Source organism: Dendrobium catenatum, unplaced genomic scaffold (assembly GCF_001605985.2).
Source record: "Dendrobium catenatum unplaced genomic scaffold, ASM160598v2 fragScaff_scaffold_1378, whole genome shotgun sequence".
NCBI classification, from domain to species: Eukaryota; Viridiplantae; Streptophyta; class Magnoliopsida; order Asparagales; family Orchidaceae; genus Dendrobium; species Dendrobium catenatum.
The window spans coordinates 86,133-105,857 of NW_021319840.1; the positions used below are offsets into that span (position 1 = coordinate 86,133).

Sequence of the window (19,725 nt, forward strand, 5' to 3'; positions counted from 1 at the left end):
GAGCTGGAGCTGGAGAAACAGTGAAGAGGTCGCGCGGCGTTTCCATTCTTTATTTTCCGGAATTCAAATGAAAGGCGTTATCGGGTCGGGTCGCTAACTCTGAAAAGACATAAAGCGTTAATATTAAATTAAAAAAATGCCTAACAGATGTCGCATTTTTATTGGCGACCGAACGGAGAGATGGCTTCGGTCACCTGACCCAATAATTTGCCCTTGCTGTGCGGTAGGCTTTTAGGGTTTGTTTTTCTTCTTTTTGCTGTTCGTACAACGTACCTGTTCGACTTCGCCTGCTTCGCGCGTGAGGTAAAGTTTCGAACGAGTCGATAAAATACCTGTTCGCCTACTTCGACGACTTTACTTCCTGTCGGGTCGGAATTCACTACAGCTCGCCGTTCTTTTGTTGGGTCGGAAGTACCGACGACGACGGGAGGGAGCTCACTCGTTGCGAAGGTAACAATTTTCTTCCATTCGCGCGCTTCTTCGCCAAATCCCGTAAATCCGCCGAACTCACGGATTTACTGCAAAAAGTGGAACGGCGGATTTATTCCGCCGTGAGATTTATGCCGAATCGAAATCCTGTTTGGCAGTCGCTAAATCCTGCTCAAATTCTGCGTAAATCCTGTTGCCAAAAGGTTTTCGCTGCCATTCCACTGAATTCAGTTTAGCTCCGCTCCGTCTAATCCACGACACGCGCTAAAATCCTGAGCTCGTTTTCACCTGATTGAATAGTGCTAGGTGTTGGTTAGGGATTTCACGCGCTGATCGAAGGAGGCATAATGGGAGTCTCCTTCAAGGTATCTAAGATCGGAAAGAGGTACGTGCCAAAACCGATTGCCGAGCAGGTGGAGTGCTCTCCCAGTGAGAACCCTCATGCCATCAACGGACCTGCTTCAAAGAAAAAAGTATGTATATATATGTGTATATGTTTCATTACTAATGTTTGCAGGAGCCTTCTTGATGGAAAATTAGAACTTTTGACTTATTACCGCTCATAAGTTGCCTTATATAACACTAGTTGAACCTTCTTTTTTTTACGTTGGATGTCTCTTTAATCGATGGATGCTTCATCACATTGGATGATATTGACGCATCATGAATTAATTTGGACATTTTGATACTTAATAGCTTTTATTACTACCGTTAAAGCATATTTCATGCAGTTCATAAATCCTAATTAACGTATTTAATAGTTGCATATGATAGTTGAATTAATCAATCATTTACTAATGTTTGCAGGAGCCTTAAATTTCTATGTTAGTTTTCATAATTGTTGCTGCAGCATTACCTTTTGATACTTTTTTATTTTGACTAAAATTGGTTGTCGTTCTATAGTTACTTGGCAACTCTAAATTAACTTAAGAAATTTTGTCCATGGACGATATAATAACTAATCCATGTCTATTTGCTTATTTTAGTTATTACTCACTTGTACATATTCATTATCAATCATCATCATCATTAGCCTTATCCGAACTATTTAAGTTAACTTCATGAATTCCTTACCTTATTTTGTTCCTATAAAGTACTGTACAAGGTGTTGATGTATGACATCTTAGTGTTTGAAGTTTCGAATGCATATATAGCATATAATCTAGAACAACACAAAAAACATGCAAATCACATCACACATGAAATATTAATCTTAATACGTTTTCATTGTTTCGATGAAAACTAAAAAGTGATGACATTCAATTTTTTTGAAAGATTTATGGCCATTTAATTGAAATTAAAGTTAAGAAATTTATGGGTCATGAAAATTACATACACAATTTAAAATATTTGCAAAAGCAGTAGATCCACATTATGAAAAATACTCAACTCCACCCTCAACCTATATTGAAAAAACTATAAGAAGAATTTGAAGAGAAAGGAAGAAAAAGAAAAGTCACCAAAAGCAAGCCTCATACTTCTTCATGAACAGAACTTCTCCCGAAAATTTAAAGTCTTATGCTTGATCATGGAATTCAATATTGAAGGATTATAACTCAAAAGCAATATTTTATTTGACATAATAATTTTTTTATTTGTTTCAGATCCCGATTTTAGTGGGATAAAGGCTTGTTGTTGTTGTTTCAGATCCCCATTAAAAAAACAAACAAACAAACATATTACATCTCTTAGAAAGCGTCCATTGAAGGATGGCTAGATAAAAATCACAAGGAATGTGTAATGTATACACCAATAGATGGAATCATAAGGAATCCATGAAATTTGTCAACAAAATAATTGCAAGGATACCACTCACCAACATAAAAACTTCAAAGAAACGTAGAAATCATTTGCCGCTTTGGTCCCACTGCTTTAGGAATCTATTGCTCACCATAAGTTATAATTCATATTCTTTAGGAATTGTCTAGGAATCTTCAATAAGGAAAAATAAACTATGCAAGCTACAATTTAGGTGTTTGCTATAGTTTTTTCTTGCAAGCGAAGTTTCATAATTCCCACATAAACTCAGTCAGGCTCAGATTTTTTTTTTTGATGAATTGTGTAGCTGATATTTTGATAGATATGAATATTCATATTGGATTTCCTATGAATATGTTGATGTAGTGCTGTAGTGCATCAAGTTCTTGGAAGCCTCCTAATTTCTAGATTTAGTTATAGGATTGCATGTCTAATTTTTGCTCATTATGTTTTATCTTATTATTTGCATATTTACTTTGCCTTGATAATTATGAAATAAGGATATGCTTATTCATTGGTAGGATTGTTTAAGTCACATATTAGCTTGATATTGGTTTATAAAAAAGCTTCTTAGGTTGTAATGAAGGCATTATTGTTTGAAGCAATGTTAAAAATTGTACAATTGGATATCGAGGCACTAAGCATCAAAACGTTTTAAGGCATAAGACTCACCATAAAAAAATTGCATAAAATGAAAGTTAGAGGTAGTTTTTTAGCAACAACATCATCATCAACAATAACAACAACGACATCAAACCTTTCTTTCACTATGTGGGGTCGGCTACGTGAATCTTTTTTCTCCATTGTATTCATTTAAGAGTCAAATTCTCATTTAAATCTAATTATGAAAATGTTATTTCTAGTATTTTCTAACTAAGTATTTTTTGATCTACCCCTACATTTCTTAACATAGGCCAAATCTAATACATCTACTATCCTAAACGAGTCATCGGAAAGCCGACATTTTATGTGACCAAACTATCTAAGGCGACTCTCTCGAATCATATCTACCACAGAAGGTACTCCAACTTTTTCACGTGTATACTCGTTTCACATATTGTCTCTAAGAGTGAAGCCACTCATCCACTTAAGCATTCTCATCTCTGCAACACTTAACATAATTATGCTTCTCTTTTAATGGCCAACATTCTGCTCCATATAGCATTGCAAATCTCACCACCATATTGTAGAATTTTCTCTTAGGTTTGAGCGGCACTTTTCTATCTCGCAACATGCCAGATGCATTCCTCCATTTCAACCATCCAACTTAAATTCTACTAATAATATCCCATCTATTTCACCATCACTTTGAACAATAGATCCGAGATATCTAAAACGCGTACTCTTATTAATGACTTGGTCGCCCAAAGTCACAATCCCTACTCACTAGATCTATTACTATTAAAATTACATTCAATACATTCGGTTTTAGATCCACTCAAGCGAAAATCTTTTGACTCTAAGACTAGCCTCCATAATTCAAGTTTACTTTCAACTCCCTCACTAATCTTATATATATGAGAGATGTATATTTCCAAATAATAATATTTATTAATTTTGAAAGTATGTAAAGAGACACTACAACTCTGTTAGAGTAATATATGTATATAAATATGTTGAGTATTTTTGAGTTGCATAAGTAATCAATAAAAATATGCGAAAGCTACCAAATAATTCATTTAGCAATTTTTCATAATATCCATCCGCTTGAATGACTATACATTACAATTGTTAAGTGTTGTATCCAAAAAAAAAAATAGCAGGAATTCCTTTGCCTTATTACTTGCACATATGGTTATCAAAAAAGTTTGATGCTTGTGACCTGTTAGTGAATATCAATTGCTTTGCTCCATAAATAACTAGACTTCTACTTGTATGATAAGCTCATTTAATTTACATGCTAAACAGAAGCAAAATCTTATTTGATTATGTATCTGCATCTCTTAATATGCAAATGGTCAATCCTACCTTGTACATATGAATACAATTTCAATTACATTAAACAGCCCTTGATGCAAACATCCAAAACAAGAAATGTATCAAGTTATACAAGTCCGCCAATGGCTTTCCTAATATTTAGAAAGTTTATAAAATTCACATGATAGAAAGATGACAGAAGAAACCATAACACAACAAAGCATTTTTATTCACTGAGAACTAGAAACTCTAGATAAACGTGACCTAATATACTAGTTTAAGTGTAAACATAAATGTATCAATTATGATCTAATATCAAAATTGACATAAAAGGTAAAGTCAGAAAGGTTGCAGCCAGAAGAAGTTTCTTTGGAAAATACCTTTCCAAGGAGAAATTTTAGGAATTTGGAAGCTTAAGGTATACAAAATAATTGGCTTATGTGATTAGGAAATTTTTGAGAAGCGCATGTAACAGGAAGGTTTTTTTATGCTAAAGCTTGTCGATTATGCTGTAGAAAAAACAAAAAAGTGCGAAATGCATAACTGCTGTAAATTTTCAGTAAAAAAAGAAGAAAAAAATCAATAGAGAGTAGCTTACTAGGGCGGTGCGGAATGTTGAGTTGGGGTTTTCGCAGGTGGGAGTTGGGAGAAATACCAAAATTGAAATGGTGAGTGACTTCGATCTACTAGACAATCGAGGCCTTTAATGTGGTGAGATGTGTCAGAAGGAGCGGAGGATATTGATGAAATTTGCGAGGATGAAGAATACAATGGGGTATTTCACAGATAACTGTAAGGACATTCACGTCTTTCTCTTAGCTTTGAACAACGGGATTCAAACAAACTCGGGAGGATTTCTTAGGATGGGAATGTATCCATGGGACGTGAATTTTTTTGGAACAGAGCACGACTTCATATCCCCAAACTACCACTCGGTTACGTTTTCTAACACACAACAACGAAATAGTCCCCCCAAATGCATCCTTAGTCTCAATATTGTGTGTTTGTGGTTGTGTTTGATTAGGTATTATTAACAGATTGTTAAAAAAAAATGGCGCTTGAGGCATGTGCTTCAAGCTGAAGAGTGAGGCTAGCCTCAACTAATTTGAGGCATACGATTCACAAGAATAAATCGAGGCGTTGGCCTCAAGGCATGTTTTTCTTTAATTGTGTTGAGGCGTTCCTGTACAATTTTAGATAATGGTTTGAAGGAAACCAATTTTATTTTCTTCACTTTGCTCTCGCTTTTATTCTCTCAATATTCTCCTATCTCCAGCCTCTCTTCAATCCATATCTTTCTTTTTCCCTTTCCGATCTCCATATACTTTTTTCTTTTGCTCTTTTAATATTATTACTAGAGGCTAATCTCAACCATATCCTCATCATTGACTACCCATGCTAAGGAGCTCACCCGACACATATTCCATCTCATTGCTCAACGGACTTCATCTATGATAGACCTCTTTGACCCATGACTACATCTGCAATAGTCTCTACACACTTCAATCTAACGTGTGCATCTTTACCATCCTACTTGCATCCCGTTAGCATCGAATTAATGCCCCTATGTTGCTTACATTGCTTCAAAATCCTCGCGCCCATGCTATCACTCATTATTATAGTGAAGACGCATGAATCGTTAAGTCCACTCCTCCTCATAAGTTCTTGTTGCTACAACTTTGATATCTTTGTGTTGCATACTTGCACGCCTTTGCGCTTTCGTAATTTACTGCGATTCTCAATTCCATGATTATGCTTACTCACTAACTAATCAACACTACCCATGCCAATTGCTTACCCGCATTCGCAGCATCACTTTCATCACATATTTCTCATGCTACATCACCGTGCTCTTCATTGCATTCACACAACCCTCACATCATTTGCACTCCAAGCTACAAGTATCCTAAATATCCATCTTCTTAACGTGAAAGTCAACCTACATTAGGGTTTCATTGTTTTATTCTTCATGCTCAATAATTTTATCACAATATGATGATTTCCCTCTCTTCTTACTCTTTATATTCTAGTTAGTTGAGATGTTTCTAACAAAATCATGAATCCATAATCATAGCCCCACAACAACATCTTCATATAGATTATGGTAATGGTAGAAATTTTAATCTTGTATGCATAAAATGTGTTAGGATTAATGAATTGTTAAATCCCAGCCGCCCCTTGACACTTGATCCCACGGCTTGGATGGGAATCCGTAGGAGTCTCACTTGGATCATGCCTATCTTTGTTAAATCCCAGCCATCCCTTGACACTTGATCTCACGACTAGGATGAAAATCTTTGGGAGACTCACCTAGATCACGCTGATCTCCTCCCATATTTGGGTGGCTGATTTAGGAAGGATTATATTCAGGCAATTTTGCATGATTATGTAATTATTTGTTTCTTTATTACGATATATTGTATAGATCTATAAATAGGAATAATTTTGTACAATAAAGTCAAACATTTTCCCTCTCTAATTCTCTGAAATTAACATGAATAAGCATATTGCTTTCTTATTGCCTTATGTGACCCAAATATCTTATATCATTGCGAACCTAAATTACCATCATGTAAATATAATTACTATGAAGATCATATATCTTCATAATCATATCATTAGATTGTATATTTTAGTCAATCCATAATAATCTCATCATTGATCTTATTCTATATTTCTATTAGGATTATGAGCATTATCCTTACGATAGCAATTGGTATAATGATTAAGGATCATAACTTTCCAATCCATACACTGAATCTTTATAGTATGACGAATCACATTCTTATAATTCAAGAGATGAATATCTGAGTTTGTGCTTGAGCCTAAGCTTTCTGCTAGTATTGATGATGCCCTTAGGATTGAAATTGAATATGCACCACTTGAGATCATTATTATTCTTGAGCTACTTCAATTGATGCGACATAATGACCTCAATTGACTTTATTGCTTCATTCTTTAGCACCAGTTTTTAAGATTGACTTCATGCTTTCACTTCCAGCACATAGTTGCAAAGAGATGATATCGAACATTCCAAATCAGGGACAACTCTCAGCTATACGCCCTTGTCATGTTTTGTTGCTTTCCATTTTATTCGCACACGTCTTCATTGTCCCGCAAAATGACCTTAAAGCACGAACTAACTCCGCTGTCTTCTCCACCAGGGTCTTTAAGAGCAAACTCTTAGGTTGAAGAGTTCTTTTTGGGTTGATTGAATTGATGCAGTTCATTAAGTGCATGTCAACTTCATGAGATCCGGATTTAGTGATAGGCTTGCATGCTATTTTATTGCATTGTATTTTTGTTTTATTATCTGAATATTTTCTTTACGTTTAGATTATCATGAAATAAAGATATGTTTATCCATCAAGTAGAATTGTTTAATCATTCGTTAGTTTGCTCTTGGCCTAAACATAGGTTTCATAGGTCGTAATCAATTTATTTTCTATGGCAGCGAATTTGAATTCCTCTTACCTATTTTATCTCTCTTATACTCTTAGTTTTTTTCTCTCTCTAGCTGAAATTTTCTCCTCCCTTCGATCCTTATCTAACTCTCTTTTTGATTTCTCCTTTATCCATGCCTATTTCTTTCTTAATTCGAATAGACGTCTATGGATCATCACATTCAGGCTTGTTTATTCATTATAAAGATTATCCCGATATCCGCCATTAGTAATAAATGTGATTTCATCATTGGGAGTAGCTTCAACAACAAGATCAATATGACTGTCTATAACATATGTTGTTGATGCTTGTATTTGATATCAGGTGGAAAAAGAGTATAAGATATTAATTGTTGATTCATGATATAAATTTAGATCGATTATATTAAAAATTGGATTAATATTAGTGTTTTTTGGAATTTATAATCTCTATGTAACTTATTTATTTTATATTGATATATAATCTCTATAAAGACAAGCAATCCAAATGATTTAAAGATCAACATAACAAATTTTGTACCTTTGCCTTCAGCTAGATCAAGGGAGTTCTAATTTCGAGTTGTCTTGAATGAAGTTATCATTAATAAATTCATAGACTGGAGTGGCATTATTGATTTTTCAATTGGCTTATCAACTTTAATACATGCATTGGTTCAATTTTATAGCCATAGATATATTCATATCCTATTTCAGGTCTATGAATATAAATGATCTTAGATTTTGTTTTAAATTCAAGTTTTGATTATTGCTTAATTTTATGTTAAGTGCATGAATCATTTATAAAGTAAAGTTTGTTGAATATTTAGGCATAGGCCTTGTTGCAAATTCATATATTTAGGTTTTTTTGTAAATTCATATACACACAAATAGATGTAGAATCACATAATGATAATATTTTTTCACATCTAATTCATCCTCTAAAAGAATATTCATAAATTATAATTTCTTAAATAGGGCTCAAATTATGTGGCACATGATATTGGTGTTTGTTTGTTCTTAACATGCTTTAGATTGAGTTTAAAAGAATTTCCTTTAAAAATTTTATGCAAAGTTGTGGTAGTTATGATAAGAGGATAATTGTAATATTTTTCGAACTTTGGGGGCTATTTGGCTACAAGTGGGATTTAACTCAAGTAGGATTTGGTACAACAACAACAACATCAAGCCTTTGTCCCACTACGCGGGGTCGGCTACATGAATCATTTTTCTCCATTATGTCATGTTAAAAGGATTCTTGTCATGATTATTTGACAAATGTTATGCTGACTGTCGACTACTTAATGCAACCATCCACTTTTCTCATCCAGGGCTTGGGACCTGACAACGACAGTGTTTTAATTAGGATTTAGTAATCATGTAAATTTGAATTTACTAAATCTTATGTGGTTTAAATCTTGAAAAGCCATTGATATGATAAGTGTTAAATCCTGGTAAATTCAAGTGAACTGCTCTACTACTTGTTTTGGGATTGAAAGATTTATATTACTAGAACATTTTATTATATTTACATTACTTATAATAACTTTAAGTAGACAAATTAAGTAATATTTAATCTGATTAAATATCTCAGCCAATAATTCATTAGTGATTTATTAAGTTTATTAAATAGTGACTTATATTTAGGAAAATTAAAGAAAAATTAATTTGATATCTTAAGATAATTAAATTTTAATTAACTAATATTAATTATTAAGATTAAATTAACTGCTTACTTAACACAGGTGTATTTATATAATTTATTTGATTGAAAATTACTAGTTTTATTTGATGAAGTTTTTTTTTTATCAAATTTATTTTTGTAGTTAAAAATTTAATTAATATATTTAATTTAATTATTTTTAACTAATATAAATGATACTCTCATCTTTCTCCCCCAAATTTAAAAATCCTCAATGGCCAAGAAGCTAGGAAGTCACAATGTTAGCTTAAAGATTAAGCTAGGAAGTCCCCCAAATTTAAAAATTAGAGAAGGCATCGATGGGTGTAGTGGCATTTAAAAAAGAAGAGTTCATGAAGCTTATAGATTTGTCGAATTTGTTCAATGCCAAGATTTACTAATTCTGGGATTTAAGTCAAAACAAAAGGGAAACAAGATTTAAGAATCTGTAAGATTTACAATGATTGGTTGTATTTTTTGGGGCAATTTGCATGATTCATGCATAAATCTTACCACTGAACAACCTATCTAAATCTTGCCTAAATGCTACGGAAATCTTTTCGCCAAAAGGCCCCTAGAACTCTGCAGTAAGCCTCATCTATTATCTTTGAAGAATTATAGTGTAATACATACTTATTTCTTTTTTAAGACTGTTAAGAAAAGAAATATTGATAACATAATAATCTCCAGGCAACTGTTGTAGCTACAAGATTTTCAAACACAAGAAAATATTTAAATGCCCTATGATTAACTTGTTCAAAGATGTCAAGTCAATGAGGCTGTTGATTTTTATGATACAAGAAGAGAAAATATTATTCTTTTAGTTTATGTTTAATATTGACTCAAGAAGTTTTTTTTTAAAAGTAACAATTCACCAAAATATTTGAAATTTTTTTGCTGATTTTGTTTTAGCAAATTCAACCCTTTGGGAATCTTAAATATTATATCTTTCAAATAAGTTTTCTAATTCTATCCATTTTGAAAATACCACAAGATTATGCCTCCATCAAATGTTGAAATATTATTTTAGCTATATAATTGTTATAATGTAAAATAATTATTTAGAATCATAGCTAAATTTGTTGTGTAAAATAATTGCATATTTTGTTAATCTGTCTATTCTTGATATTAAGTGCTACAACTTGTAGGTATTATGATATAACCTTAAGTTCTAGTACTACATTTGATAAAGTTTTACGATTTGAGATTTCTAATGTAGATTTACCATGCAATATAAAAACAATGCTATAGCATGCAAATTTATTGGACATGAGATATTTGTCTAAATAATTATTCATTAATTTCATGGAAAAATGAAAAAAAAAAATCCAATATTGGTGGAGTAATTATGGCCTTTTACTAGAAATTAATGACAATAAATTTAATGAACATGAAAACCATGCACACAATTGAAATCTTGCACAAAAGAAAGAAATCTTGACTGTAAAAGCTATGACCCAAGGCAATTGCACTTTCAACAAATAATAAAATAACTAGTAGAAGAATAAGAATAGACAAAAGAAAAAGAAGAATAAGCATAAAGTTAGATTTATACTTATAAGGAGATAATCTCTCGTAGAATTTTTAGGTCTTACACTTGATCAAGAAACTAAATTCTAAAATTAGAAGAATTTTCACATACAAAGTACAATTTTACTAAATATGGTCTCGTCTCTTTACATCTTTTACACACTTATTTATGACAATAAAACAAAATCATATTACACTTATGTGAAAATGTATAATAAAAGGCGACTTAACGGAACCTTTGTAAGCTATAGGTTAGCTTCTTTGGAATTCAGTAACAGAAAAACTGCAAAGAGGTTGCAAATTACAAACTCGTTCTATGCTATAGAAGAGTTGTAATTGAAGTTTTCAATAGAACGATCACAAGGAAGTCAGTCACAAATAATAGAATCATAGAATCATCCTAATACTATGGCCTCACTCCTTCAGGAACCTCCACAAACTACAAGTTCATTTCTTCGGGAAGAATTTTAGAAAAAGCCTCTAGCTACAATCCTGTTTTATGATATAGTCCCAAAGATTTCGAGGGAGCCTCAAAAAGTCTTAATTCAATGTTAACTATTATAGTCTTTACACGTATTTAAATCACTACCAATAATTATTAATTATTTCTTAAGTATGTGTTGAAGTAGTCTATCAATTTAGTGAATATTCTGAATAAAGGTAATACCATGATCACAAAGTAAAATCATATTATATTTATAAAAAACACATGCCAAGGGATTATTAAATGAAAAAACCTATTAGAAAGTTGCTAACAAAAGTATTGTAAGCAAGTTGAAGATGTCTTCAACGAAAGAGTTACAAAGATGCTAGTCACTAATAGAGGTAGAGGGCCCATAAAGAAGTCTCTTACCATCAGTGTCCTTATTCTTTAGAAACTACCACATGCTACAATCCTTTTTCTTCAAGATTCAACAGTAAAAGAATGACACATAACCTGCAAGCTACAATCCCATTCTATGTTATAGTCTTGGAGCTATATGGGAAGCTGCAAAAGCCCTCCATCAAGTCTTAAACTACTAGAGCCTATACATGCATTTAAGTCATCACCAATAATTATCATACCTCGAGTTGGAAACGTATAGAGCTGAGCCGAATGAGTGTTTGTTCATGTTTGAGCTCGTTTATTGTTGGCTTGTTCAAGTTTGGTTAGAACTCGATTCAAGCTTTCTTGTTTGTGTTCAAGTTTGGTTCGTTTAAAATGATAAACATTTACATTTGGCTTATTTCATGCTTATCTTTAAACAAATGAGTCTTATTAAGCCTACTAACAAACATTTACCTTTATCCTATTCTCGAGCATATATAATGAGTGTTTTCGAGCTACCAAAAGAGCCCATTAATATATCTAGCATGTGTTTTCTAGCTATCAATGGAGCCCATTCACAAATAAATGAACTCAGAAATGATTTTCTTATAAAATAGTTTGTTCATGAACACTTTAAACAAACAATCCAACAAACATGAACAAATTCTATAACATAAAAAATAAAATTAATTTTTAATAAAACAAGAATAAATTTTTTATAATAAAATAAAAAATTATATGAAAATATACCGAATAAAGATTTATAGTAAGACATACTAGAAACAAGCCAAACATATATTTGTTCAAGCTTGTTTATTTACCATTCGAGTATTTTAAAAATTATTCAAACTTGTTTGATTACTTAAACAAAAGATCATGAACGAATCGTAATCAAACCTAGCCATGTGTAGCTTGTGTCTAATAGTCGGTTGATTTGAAGCCCTAATCATACCTTTCTTAGGTGCATGCCATTGTAGTCCTTCAATTTCTTCATTTTTTTTTTTAAATTTCTTCTAATATAGTTTAAAGAGCATAAAGATTACCCACATTCATGATATTCATTTCTGTAGTTTTATCTTTCAACTCTCTATTCACTTACTCTATTTCTATTGCCAAGTTTCTTAACATAAAATAGTTTATAATCTTCTTCATTATCCAATTTTACCCATTTTTTTAGTTTATAATAAACATGTGTTTTTTATTCTTTTTTTACTCTTTGAATACACTTGTTCTGTAGCCTTTCCATTCAATGTTCTGAAATTCGATATTCAAATCTAGTTAAGATTTGAGAATTAGTCAACCCTTGCCCATTTTTCATCACAATTTTGTTAGACTTTTCTGCCTCTTTTGTTGGTGACATTTTAAAATCGGGTTAAGTTGTGCTGCCACCTACGGGTGACAACCTGAGCTACATTTGTCCACTTGTCTATTAGAATAATTATGCTAGCTTATGGTAAATCATTTCGAGAAAGGTGCTAATACCAAGAAACAGTGAGTTTTCATTTGTGGGTTTTGGCACGGGATTTATGACTGGCTATTAACATAACATTATTTCTCATCGTTTCCAATTCTAAGATTGAACTGTTAAATGCTATTTTTCCTTGTGATCCTTCATAGTGTTGCATTATGGCTAACAATAAAGCTGCTCTTTTGGCTTATTTTCATCTATGGAAAGTGAAATTATCGTTTTTATAGTTTTTTGTGATGATAATCATGGATCAGTACCCCATATAGAGAACACACATTTATGAGTTTTGTGATGTTTGTTTGTGTAGGCAGATATTACAGAAGCTGCAAATGACCTTGTTGGTTCTAAGGCATCAGAATTGTCAGGTCTGTATTGCACTCTTTGCCTATCTCATTTGATACATCTCCAACAGTTATGTATATTTAATCATACTTTATTTTGTTCAATTTGACAGAGCATGACGTGTCTTTCACATTGAACCTTTTACCAAATGGATACTTTGTCGGGAAGCCATCAGAGGTGTGTTTTCTGATAGTATATGTTATCCTCTTAGCAACAAACTCAATACATTTGTAGATAGATTTAATGGAGAAATTATGATATTGCTATGAGCAACTTGTTAATGTAGATGGGCTTTTCTCAGGTGGGAAATTTTCAGCCTTTGCTGCAAGATGTGAAGTCTCTGCATCCATATGACAGGGCTTCTAAACCCCTTTTTTCTGTGAGTGTCAAGAGCAAACATATGATATCCACTACGTAGTGTGCCTCTAGTTATTCTCTTCAACTTTTCAGACCATTGCTATATTATTTTTATTTAACTGTACCAGTTTAAGCTCATATTTTAAATCTAAGGAAACAGAAGAACGAACTTGTCTTTAACTTGATTAATTCCAATGATCAAAATTTCATAGAAATTCGAAAGCACCATTTTATTCTGAGAATAGTGTACTAAAAGTTTGTTGTTGAGAATAGTGTACTGAAAGTTTGTTGTTGATGTTGTTTTCAATCTCTTAATAGGAACTAATAGACTCTCAGTCGGTGCTCCTCTCTCTTTGTGGGAATATGTGCTTTTGCTGTTGTCAAGTGTCCTTTTTTTAAATATACTTGTTAACATTAATTCATGAATATTGGCCAAGTTGGACTGATAAATTCAGCTTATAATAGTTGTTTTAAGCCTAATGATGTGACGTGTTTCTGTAAGTTGTATTATATTGATGAGATTTACAACTCTACACTTGTCAGAAACACAGTTCTTGTGTATTGAGATGAGCAAATTAGCAAAATTGATCATTATTATTATTATTTTTTTAAAAATTTAAAGTAATAGCAGAGCTTTAGGTTTTGTCAATATGTCATTTAGAGTGGAACTCAATCAAGTCATCAATGGATGCAATTTTGAGCACTTTGTAAAATTAATTGGCTTTGTTATTAAAAAAAATGCAAAATCAACTGCGTGATATCATTAAGTAATATGGTTAAAGCACAATTTTAAAATTTGGGAACCATTCACATTTATGTATGCGAACTTGAAGTGAATTACAATCATAATGCTAGATTAATTTAACTGAATGTCTGTGATGGTAAGGAGTCAAGGAAATAATCATGATAGGTAATGAGGTTTATGGATGAAAATTTTGAATTAGATAATGAGATAGTAAAAAAGATTAATAATTTAAAATTGAAGGGTCTGCTTTTGAATGTAAAATTGATCCTAAAGTTCTATGACTTTTTAAGGGATTTGGACAATTCCTTTGGCTGGTAAGTTATATCTAATAACATACTAGTGAGATTTGCAAAATCTAAATTAACGGAGCAAACTAAAATATATTAGATGAGTATGAGATGTAAAAAGAAAGGTTAGAAAGGGATCCTATTGCCCCTTGGTATGAAATGAAAGGAGGTTAGAAGATGTTGTTTTATTGGGTTGAATTATATTTTACTTGAGATTGTGATTTTTCATAATGACATTGAACAAGCACTATTTGATTTTCGTGATATTTTCCTTTGATGAACTTCCTAATGAATTATCAATACCATTATAGAATGAATCTAACTAAACATGAAAGAGGCTAGTTAATAATTTATATTGAAAAGGGATTTATGAGAGAATAAGAGTTCTTGTGTGTTTCAATTTTAATTGCACTTAAGAAGAATGGAAGTTTGTGTATTTGTTGTGATAATGGGTCATCAATAAAGTCACCATTAAATAGATTTATAATATATCGTTTGGATGATATGCTAAAGTTGATGAATGTTGTTCTGATCTCTTCTAAGATTGATTTGAAGAGGGACTATTTCAAGTGAGAATTAGAGAATGTGATGATTGAAAAACAGCTTTTACTATAAAATATGAATTATATGAATGATTTATGATGTATTTTTGATTAATCAGTGCATACAATTCTTTCATGAGGATAATTAATCATGTCTTAAAACCCTTTATTGGAAAATTTCTTGTTATTTTTATAATTTATTAATTTATAACAAGACACGAAACAATTATATAGTACATCATATAAAAATATTTGATGTTCTGCAAGCTAAGAAATTATAATTGAATACGAGGAATATCGTTGTGTGACACTATTTGTGGTATATTTATTTTGTAGAGTTTGTTGTCTGATGATGGCCCAACCTTTATTGTGATTGAAGAGAGACTTGTCAATACACTTGTGCTTAAGTTTTCTGAATTTAGTTAATTATTTGAGGTTTTTTGTGATGCATAAAGCCAAAGGGCCATCCCATTGCATTATAGTGAGAAATTTTGATCAAGCTAAAGATAAATATTAAAACTATGATAGAAAATATTATGTTGTTGTGAAAGCTATTCATTACTCGAGTCTATAGTTGTTGCTTAAAGAGTTTGCAATTTACCTTGACCATTAAACTTTGATATATTTGAGTCATCAAAATAATGTGATATAGACAAGCGAGTCGAATTTTTGCAAAAGTACACTTCGGTCTTTAAAAATCATATTGGCACATAATAAACTTGTCGATATTTTAAGTGGAGTTGTCATTTGACAAACAATGCAGGTTAGGTGATTGATTTTGATCATTTAAATGTGGAGTATGCTAGATTTATTGAGATTTAGAAATAATTAATCGATGCTTGACAAAGATTATATGCTTAAAGACCCTTATTTATTTAAGGGTACTCTTCTTTATTTTTTTGTTTCATCTTTTAGGGACCTTTTGATTTTAGAACTAGATGCTAAACGTGTTGCTGGACATTTTAAGAGATATAAGCCAAAACAATGACTTAAGATAGTTATTACTTGCCAAGTTAAAAAAGAGATGTGACACATATTGTATAGTGCAGGATTTGTCAGACTACGAAGGGTAAGAAACATAACATAGGCTTGTATACCCCTTTGCCAATCATATAATCCATGAAGAATGTTAATATAGATTTTATTATGTTCACCATGAAGGTTGATGAAGCATAGTTATATTTTTTATTGATAGATTGCTTTTAAAAAAGGACTGACTTCATAAAATGTCATAAAATCAATGATGTTTCTCATGTCACAAAATTATATTTTAATGATGTAGCTAAATTGCATGGTTGCTTAAAATTTTATTTCTTAGTGAGAAGTTTTTTCAGAAAAAACTTGAAAAAAGGGAGCTCAACTTAAATATTGATTACTTATAACCCCCAAAATAATGGACAAATTGAGGTAGTTAATAGGAGTTTGAGTTATTTGCTATGTTTGTTAAAATGCCATGCATCTGATTGAAATTTGATAGTTCTTATGATTAAGTTTACATACAATTCATTTATGAATAGGTCTATTGACATGTAACAATATGAGATTAACATAGGATTTTAACCTAGAAAGCTTATAGTTCTTGTTGAGCTTCCTATTGAAGCTCGGCCTAATGCTTTGGCACAACGTATGCAAGATTTATAGAAAAAGACACTCATAGAAAATTGGCTACTTACTATGACAACTAATAATTTTCTATTATTGATGTAAACATGAGTTATGCGGAGTTTAAGCCAACTGATAAAGTAAAAACATTTACATTTGGAATGACCTATCTTCATGAATTTTTAGAAGTGAAATGCGAAAAAGGCAGAACACTTTGGAACTAGTGCCTACAAATTAGAAATTCCAAAAGATTATATGGTTAATCTAGTTTTTAATGCACTTGATTTGATATTTTTCCATAAACTTGGGACCAATTTCTTGGATTATCTCTTTCTATTTTCTTATTGTGAATTTATCATGTAACACTTTGTTAGACAATTTTGTACAAAGTGTTCTTGAAGCTATTTTGAATAATTAGATTGTGTTTGCTATTGATGGTAGATTATAGAGATATCTTTTGCGTTGACTTGACAAATCTATTTGCGATGATATATGAATACTCATTAGATATGTTCGTGAACAAGCTTGTTTGATAGTTTAAAAAACTTCTCTATATATGTTCACAAACTAACTCGGTGTAATTGTGATGTGAAACCAGGAGTTTGCATTTTAGAAGATTAATAAAAGTTTGTTAAAGTAGTGAAAGTTCATTCTTAATGATTTTCTCAATTGAAACTTCAATAAAGATCTCAGAATTTAACTAAATCTAGGCAAGTAATACCGCTAAATTAGCAAGGTTTATAAAATAGCAACGTCAACAAATAGTGGTGCAAATGAAAAGTCAACAAAATCCAACGGTTAACAAAGTGGTTGTTTCACCTTGAGACCACGCTCATTTATCTACATCTAGGATTGTTGGAAGAAGAATAACCACACAAGTGATGAAATCACTCCGAGGGCGACAGTGCCAGAGATCCGTAGGGAAAGAGAGGAAGACGCCGGATGTAGAGGTGGTGAGGAAGGTCGGCCGTCGATGGTCCACTTGTAGTTCGGACGTTGTCTATCAATAACTTGGATGAGGGTCGGGAGGATCCGATCCAAGTAATCTCCTACGGTGTCTTCGTCAGATTCAAATCCCGCGTCAAAGAACGTCGATCGTAGTACGTCGAGATTGCCTTGGGCATCAAACACAAGCCCCCACTCTAGCTCTGGATCCTCCATGCGACATGGACTTTGACGATGGATGGTCACCTCGAGAAGTTCTCCCAAAGGGGAAGAGGGGAAGTCGGCGGGTGTAGAGAGGAGGGGAGGCCGGCGGTGGAGTTAGGGTGAGAAAGGGGAGTTGGGTTTAGAAAACTGAAATTGATTTCAGTTTTAGGGTTTAGGAGGGAAAATTATTTGTGATTTGAATTTCCATTAAGTGTATTTAAGGCATTAATTGAAAATCCAATATGGGGAGGCCAAGGGGAAAACCGGCGATGGGAGAGAGAGGGGAATTGGAGTTTTAAAACTGAAATTATTTTCAGTTTTATTACAATTGGAGGGAAAATTTGCTTGCAATTGATTTGGATTTCAAATCAAATGAAGGAGTTAATTGCCCAATTAATGAGGGGAGCAAGATAGGGGGCCGGCGGCATTGCTAGAGGGAAAAGGAATAGGGAGAGAGGAAAGGGGGTTTCCAACTTGATTTGATGACGTGGAAAAGAATTTAAAACTCCCAAATTATCATAATTTGAAATTGAATAAATCATGAAAACTTTCCTAATTTGGAATTCCAAATTAGGAAATAATTCAAAAGTTGAATTTCAAATTTCGAATTGGAAATTGGTGGAGATGGGGGAACGGCCGGATGGCGATGGGCGTTGGCAAGGGGGCGGCCGGAGGTGGGAGCTTGGCTGGCGGCGGGAAACCCTAAGGGGGGTCGGCGGCAAAGGCTAGGGGGAGTTGTTTGTGGAGCTTTTCTTGTGGGTAAGAGAAGGTAATTAAAAGAAAAGAAAAATTTAGAGAACTCACTAAGAGATCTCAATTGAAGAACTCACCAAGAGATCTTCATGCACTCACAAAGAGAACAAGAGTAAGAAATTTCATTCATCCAAATCAATCTCCTTTCAATACAATGACCAAGCCTATATAGGCTTATCGACATAAATAAAAGATGACATTGCCCTTGGGCTACACAAACACTAATTTCCTCATAGGAGTACAAATGGGAAAACAGGAAATACAAATGACATGAATAAAATAAAACATCAAAAATGAAGCTGCTGAATCATGGTCGTCGCTCGACGACCCCTCCAATGGTACGTATGTCGGAATCTTCTGCGGATGTCCTCATCACAAAACAAAGAAAAAAGATAGAGAACCGCGAGCCTTGGACTCTTCCGAAGACTGACGGGTGATACGATGTCCTTGTGGGCTCCGAAAATTCATCCCCGGCCTCCGCTCGCTTTTCTTATTAGGCGAGGGAGTTTTAACGAACTAAGTTCCGGGGTAAATTTTGGAAGGCAGATGGGTTTGTAGATAAGACACTACCCAGAGATTTCGCCCTCATTTTATGAGGACTTTATGATCTGAGTTCTGGTTTCCTATAGGCGCAAGCCCCTATAGTTAATTACCCCTCCCGATCACGAGAGAGAACTTTCGATTAAGGCTAGTCGTCGATCAGATACGTATAGAATACGTGCATCTGGCATATAGTAGCAGCATGGGTTTAGGATATTGGTAGAAATTGGATTTAAAAATTGAAGAATTTGGTTTGGAAGATTTGAAGATTTGGATTGGGATATTTGGAAAAATTTTATATTTAAAATAGAAATTTCACCATCGTTCACTTAAAGCAGATGGTGGGGGGAATGGATGATGGACCCGATCAAGATCCCATAGTTCCGTCGTCCCGGGCC

General features: G+C 32.9%; 1 protein-coding gene across 8 annotated transcripts in view; it reads left to right on the forward strand.

Annotated features, from left to right (window-relative positions):
• The first annotated feature begins 211 nt into the window (after positions 1-211).
• LOC110116631 (protein PHYTOCHROME-DEPENDENT LATE-FLOWERING) overlaps positions 212-19,725 on the forward strand; it is a 49,338-nt gene continuing 29,824 nt past the window's right edge. For 2 of the 8 annotated variants that reach the window (XR_003702526.1, XM_020850295.2), the window contains exons 1-5: positions 213-450; positions 747-902; positions 13,318-13,375; positions 13,465-13,529; positions 13,654-13,731. Coding sequence is in view for 7 of the 8 variants with exons in the window: in XM_020850295.2 (XP_020705954.1) it covers positions 777-902; positions 13,318-13,375; positions 13,465-13,529; positions 13,654-13,731 (327 nt within the window). In the remaining variant the exon portion in view is untranslated. Of the gene's footprint in view, positions 451-476; positions 633-729; positions 903-13,317; positions 13,376-13,464; positions 13,530-13,653; positions 13,732-19,725 lie in introns of those variants that run through there. The other 6 variants (XM_020850297.2, XM_020850296.2, XM_028699736.1 and 3 more) reach the window with 6 other exon arrangements.